This window comes from Solanum dulcamara, chromosome 4 (assembly GCF_947179165.1).
Source record: "Solanum dulcamara chromosome 4, daSolDulc1.2, whole genome shotgun sequence".
Lineage (NCBI taxonomy): Eukaryota > Viridiplantae > Streptophyta > Magnoliopsida > Solanales > Solanaceae > Solanum > Solanum dulcamara.
Window position 1 is genome coordinate 13,133,459 of NC_077240.1, and position 6,904 is coordinate 13,140,362.

At 37.9% G+C, this 6,904-nt stretch overlaps 1 protein-coding gene across 2 annotated transcripts; it reads right to left on the minus strand.

The window, feature by feature from the left end:
* Nucleotides 1–402: 402 nt before the first annotated feature.
* Nucleotides 403–6,904, minus strand: LOC129886360 (phospholipid-transporting ATPase 1). 2 transcript variants are annotated; one of them, XM_055961015.1, is made up of 7 exons: nucleotides 4,756–6,904; nucleotides 4,324–4,627; nucleotides 3,164–3,857; nucleotides 2,914–3,037; nucleotides 2,566–2,785; nucleotides 1,714–2,172; nucleotides 403–893 (listed from the first exon to the last, which is right to left on the minus strand). In XM_055961015.1, exons 1-7 carry the CDS (start codon nucleotides 6,248–6,250, stop codon nucleotides 677–679), a joined length of 3,513 nt encoding a protein of 1,170 aa, XP_055816990.1. In that variant the 5' UTR covers nucleotides 6,251–6,904; the 3' UTR covers nucleotides 403–676. The 2 variants fall into 2 exon arrangements, with proteins under 2 accessions (XP_055816990.1, XP_055816989.1); XM_055961014.1 differs by having other exon boundaries at nucleotides 4,324–4,630.

Sequence of the window (6,904 nt, forward strand, 5' to 3'; positions counted from 1 at the left end):
TCAGATCACCTCTTCTCTACCACATACCATACACTTTCAAACACATAGTTGCTGATTATTATTTTTGAACCATCTTAGCCTAAACGTGTTGACCAATTCACCCATCAACTATCACCAAAGAATGTGTGAAGCCTTCCATAAAGGAGTTTCTTGGTTTCTAAGCAAATTAGATAAACTAGGAATCAATCATAATACATGGAAGATGATCAATCAATAATTCAATAGATAAAAACAAAAACTTTCTTCTCAATGTAAACCTTAGAAAGGTATCAATGGCCATTTTAACACAATGGACAAATTCACAATTCAGTACTGGCTTGGTAACACCATGCAAGGAGTAGCAATAAGTTGATGAAAAGTGTAACATGATGCAATAATCTAGACAAAGATAGGGAAGTAACATTTAACAAAAACTTGAGTATGTATTCTCATTCTATTGATGAAAATTGGTGTTACATAAGGGTATATAACCAGTATTGTACAGTTTTTTAATGTACAATGAATGTGCATGAATAGCAAAGAATGGACCTGAATACTAACTACTCCTATCCTTTGGAAACCAAAGACAAACAAAATCCAGTAACGAGGAGGAAATCTCCAAAGTAACCAAAAGAAATATAAAAAAACCTTTTTACAAGCAGAAGTGATGGAGAAGAGAACTGAACAAAACGCTCCATCATCTTCGAGGAGGGTCAATTGGATTCATTTCTATTTCTGTAGTCTGAGAGTCTCTTAAATTTCTGAACTTCTCTCCTTCTCTTGCAATCTGAATATCACGAGGTCTAGCATGCTGAATGAAAGCTTTGACGATAAAACGAGGAGCAAGTGCAGCTATTGTTATGGAAAGCAAGCAAAACCAGAATTTAGCTTCCCCAGCTGCATGGAAAATGGCCCTGCAAAAATAATTTTACATGCAAATCAGTCTTTACTTCTCTGACTTGATAAGTTGGTCAGCATAAATCAAGAGAATCCTGAAAACTTCTTTGTTACCATGTGAGCTGGTAAGTTGTGAAGAAAAATTAAAACTGAAAAAAGTTTCTTGGTTGATTTACAAGATAAGAGCAGAAATACCAATGGTCATCGTGATTCAATTTTAGCAAGTGCAGCTTCTGCATGGGAAATCAAATTCCAATATATTCTCTTGCAGATTTAAATTTTGGAAGGGACAGGGATCTGAAAACTGTGACGAAACACACACTAATATACAAGACATCTGTTTTTCATGAGACATAAACAAAAGAATAACAGTTATATTTGAAGTTAGCAGAATATAAATGAAGAAGAATTATTTCCTTCTACGTTTGTCTATTTATTTATTTTTTGCTCTCTCTTGCCCTTGGATTTGTACCAAAAGACTCAAAATACAGGCCAAGTGTGCAGGGGTCTCCAGGCCTAGGAGACAGATCAACTATAAGAATGGAATCAAAGCCTAGTCTTAGTTTTCTGTGGTACTGCATCTCAAACTAAAAGGTCACCTAGCTTTTAAAGGAAAGAAGCAACCATCTTCAGAAACTAAAGTTTTATGGTTGGATTTCTTCAAATCTTTTAGGTTTCAGCAATTTTCTCCGCTGACTAACAAGTAGTATGAAAGAGTCTTTGAAAGTGCCTAAAACTGTATAAGCAAATATAAATACAGTGGGAGCAAATGATGTGCAGTGTCCACAGAAAACAAGAGATACATTATCTAGAAGAAAATCAGAAGAGTGATCTTACCAGTATCCAGGTAGAAACGTGAGCGAGTCAATGACCATGACACAAATAAAAGTGGCTACTATAGATCCCCAAATGGCAGCATGAGTAATCCAAGACCAACGAATCACATCCATTGCTAGATGTACGTTGACCAAAATAACGACAGCAAGTGTCCATAGATCTCCAATGCTTGAGATATCAATCTCACTTTCCCAGTATGCTAGAACAGGTACAAAGAAGGCCACTACACTTTGCCATAAGGTGTCAATCATGGTTACCCAAAATAATTTCTTATTGTAGCTCTCTTGCCTTTGTCCAGCACCGTAGAGTTGCGGATACTTCATAAGAGTCACTCTACTTAGATCCTTATCGAGAATCCCAACAACTATTGTAGGCACCGAAGTATAGATTATGGAGTATAACATGCTGCTCCAGTCAGTTAGAGAAGTGGTCAAAGTGAAAGCTGTAAAGAGAGCATACCTGAGCAGAATAATTAAAAAGGGTCAGCTGGTGCTGAAAGGAAAATTTACAATATTATTTCACAAAAGCATACTTTACTGTTCTCCATTATGGACCATTAACATTCTACGTGCAACTTTAGTCAGCCATCATTAAACAATCTGGCTAATGTCCTAACATATATTGCTCATTTTAAGAATGTATTAGTCATTTACTACTTAATTCTTCATAACCATATTCCAACTTGACACCAGTCATTATGTGAGTATTTTCAGCTATGTTTCTTTTTTAAACTTAGAAAGGTCTAGTACTAATGCCAAGTGTATTTTCCACTGAATTGTGTCTAAATTATCAAGTCCTAGAAATAGTGAGAAGCATGAGAGAGAACTGTACTCTCGCTACAAGTACACTTACCAGAATAAGACAAAAACAAGTATAGCATTTCTGTAGAAGTTGTATAATATCATGTAGCCCATTCGTTGATAATTCCAATGGCCATGAACCAACAGAAGAGGGACCAAGAATCTGAATTGTCCCATTGCAAAATCTGATGCCATCACAGCTTGACGTCCCTCTTGGCCACTGATGCCAATGCCCACATCAGCCATTTGGATCATTGACACATCATTTGCACCTGAAATCATAACAATGAATTTTAGATCAGTATTGTTTCTGTAAATTTTTTTCTTGTCACTTGTCATGTAGATTTATTTCAGACAGTACAACTCCTAATGCCCCATCACAAAGAGTACTAACACTTACCATCCCCAATTGCAAGTGTCATGTCATCAGTGCGGTTCTTTATGAGAGCAACAATTCCGGCCTTTTGTAACGGGGCCACTCGACAACAGAGTACAACAGAGCAATAACTGGCCAACTGGAATAGCTGCATTGAAATGAAGAACAGGTTTAAGTAAAGGGGATATGCAATATTACTGATGTATATATGTAATTGTGTATTAGATACAAACGCAAAGAGAGAAAGAGAGAGTTTAAGGTCTACAAGCATTACCAGTTCTTCAAGTTCGCCGTCAAGGACATAAACGAGGCTTGTTCCATCAATGATTAAAGCAATTGCACTTGCTCCAGCTCCAGTATTTTCCTCAGCATTATGTGGCATTAGACTCTTACACCTAGTCAGTGCAGCTTCCAAAGACCTTTTACATGACTCCTTAGATTTGTTATTTACCACAATCTGAGTCATATTGTTCGTTAAAAGTTTCGAGGAATAGCCAATTGAAATTGCTGTCTCTTGCTTGTCCCCAGTCAAAACCCAAACTTTAATGCCTGCCACTCTTAAGGACTCAATAGCTTCTGGTACACCTTCCTGCAATTTATCTTCAATACCAGAGGCACCTAATATGGTGAGGTTCTTTTCTACATTGCCAGCTACTTTCCGAAGTAGAGCTGCCCTACCAATCACAGCAGTGTTTGCTGCCTCATAAGAAGACTGCCATTCCTCAAATTCAGAAGCACTCATTTCTCTCATCCCCACTACAAGAGTTCTGAGACCCATTGAGGAATAAGAGTGTAGATGCAGTTCTGTTGCTTGCACTACATTCAAGCTCAATGATTTATCTATGACGCCAAACATGGTTGTATCTGCACCTTTAACAAAAACTTTTACTGAGTTGTCAGGGCAGCCTAATATTACTGACATCCTCTTCCGATCACTGTCAAATTCATGTAAGCCTAGTACATTGAACCTGCAATTACCATGAAATGGGGATTAGAGTCATTAGACTGTGTCATAGGTAACTAAAACGGCATCGCATCAGGGACAGTGTGATATGAGAATTGCATAATAGATACAGCTGAATACATCTATATATGCTAGAAAGTTCTTTCCAATATTAAAAGTTTAAATCTTCTTCAGTCAAATGAAAAGAAGGCCGATTAATTGACAGCTAAAATAAAATTTCGATTGGAGGTGTGTGCACGCTCTCTCACAAATTTATATTTGATAAGCATGATTTAACTAGCTTTCCATGAATTTAAAGCTTCAAACATCCACATTTCCATTGAATTTCCTTGTAATCAGTAATTCTAGTTGCTGAGCATTTAAAGTAGAGCATACCTAATTACCTTAGTAAGGTTGGATCTCCAGTAGTACAAGAAAAATTAAACAGGCACAGAAGTTGAGGAAAGGGGAAAAACTAAGTTTAACATTACCTTTGTCTTTCTCCTTGAACATCTATTACAATATGGCCTGATGTTCTCTCAATGAGCATAAATCCATAAGCTGCTGCAGCATAAACCAATGCCTGCTCATCCGGAGACTCCCCTTGGTAATCTACCAACTTCACAGCCGGATCAGATGTCTCCACAGCAAGAGGGACAATTGTGTTGCAAGCAGCTAAGGCAAGGAGAAAATCATGAATATGTTTCCCTTCGTCAGAATGCTTCCCATTTTTGGATATATTCAAAAGCACTGGATCAACCTTCACCTTCATTTTTGGCCTTAAAACCTGACCATCTACTAGCCAAATAAGAAAGAAAATGTAAGTTCCAATATGTTACCAAACAGTCGCTAACCAAGAAAGGGTTATTTTTCTTTATCTAGGAGGTGGGGTAGGGTTGGAAGATGATGAAAAGTTTTAGTACCTTGAACAGAGTATCCAGCTACTTCTTCTTGAGAATCTGATTTTCCACTACCATAATCTACACTCCAAATACTTGCACATTGAAATTCCATCTTGTTCTCAGTTAAGGTACCAGTTTTGTCAGAGAAAACATATTTTATTTGGCCCAGATCCTCATTTATGTTAAGAGCCCTACACTGGAATCTTGCGTTTGAAGTTTCATCATACATTCGAGTATCTTGGATCATAAAGTAAGCCTGACCAACACGAACAAGCTCCATAGATATGTACAGTGATATAGGGATCATAATCTGGTAGACGATAACTGACATCAGAAAAGTAAACACTATTTCCAGTCCCCAGCCATAGTAATTGTAGTCTTCAACTTTGTCTTCTGAGAAGTCCAATTTCCTGTAGAAGGGGATGGTATTTAACTCATCCTTGTAGTGCCTCAACCAAACACCGGCACAAATGGAGACAAGAGTACATAATGCAACAAGGAAGAAAGAGAGGAGAATGATCTCCCTGTTCATGCGGGTCTCAAGACGGCTCCTCTTTGATGGAGCTCCAGAGTTGTTGAGCATAGCTTTAGTTTCTCTTCCAGCATAAACTGCAACTCCAATAGCCCAACTAGTGTTCTTGAGCTCACAGCCACGGAGGATTATATTTGAAGGTCCAAGAGAAACACGCTTTCCATCTATTTCCATATTAGCATGAAAACCATAAATGTTCCTATTCGGTTTCTCACATTTGATCATCCCACTAATGCTGTCCTTTTCTGGCATCTTCATCTGTGTCTCCTGCTTTGCATACCGTGTCTTCAGATTTGATTCCCCATCTAAATTAATAGTCTGGATATAGGCAACCCCAGTGGGATCACTTGTCGAGAGCAATACCATATCACAAGGAATGGTACCACTTGATGAAATTTTGATGATTTCACCCACCTTTATCTCCTTCCATTTTTTCTCTTGAAACTGACCATCCAACAACACCAATGCCAACCGGTTATTCTCAATCCTGTCAGAACGGTGGCGCCTATAATCCTCGTAGGCATCCTTAACTGCTGTAACTAATAGCACAAAAGCCAGCGGAAGAATTGAAGCCCACCGACCAAAAACAGCCAACATAGGCAGCTGATTAAGGATAGCAATCACCAGAAAGTAAATGTATGCAACTCTATGGAACTGCTCGAACAGGTTTCGAGGCAAGAAGGTCACAATAGAGTATTTTGCAGTCCTAATTGAATTCCCTGAAAATTCAAACTTCTCGTTTGTTCTCTCAGGATCACTTAAATAAACAATTCTAGAATCCTCATCACTGATCTCTTTTTGAGATGTTCCATACCCCTCAGAGTCAGCACCCCGTGACCCATATCTAACAGCTTTCGATCCTAAATCACCTAAATTCATCTCCCTCACAGACCCCCCACCAGATGCCCTTGACCTATTTGATGACATGCTTCTTATAGAGGATGAATTCATCATAATGGAATCAGCAACTGTGGAATTCTCCATATTAGTTCAGAAGACAATCTAAGGCTATAAGGGGCAGATGGTTTGAACAGATCAGCAACAACAACAGGAATCTCTAAACAATAATCTCAAGATCACTGACCCCATCAAACAGTTCAAAACTAAAATTTATCAGATTCATCAAAACCCCAGATAGTAAATCACAAACCCCAAACAAAGAATCAATGAAAAATTTCAATCTTTAACATCTCACAATATACTACACCCAAGAAGTCAACTATCAAGAATCACACAGAAAAGGGTATATCTCATAAAAATACAAAAAGGGTGTTCAGCTATAGATGTAAATCACTACCTACTTGAGTATGTGTAACAGAGAAGAAATGAAGCTGAGATTCTTGAATGGGAATAATAATAGTAATTTGTATAAATGGGATATAAGTGAAGAAGAAATTCAAAGGTCAAAGACATTGTAGAAGCTGTTCTTGTTTGAAATTATGGGGTGGGGTGAAATTTACAAGAAGATGGGAAAGAGTAAACAAAGAAATGGGAGAGAGTCGTTAATGGTAGGCTCCAAAAAGGAAAAAAAACAAGAAACAAAATGGTTGCAAAATAGTTCCACGTTGTTTGTATATTGAAGTTGTGCCGGTGTTCTAGAAGGAAAGGCTGCTGCTTCTGCAAATATATTTTCTGCAG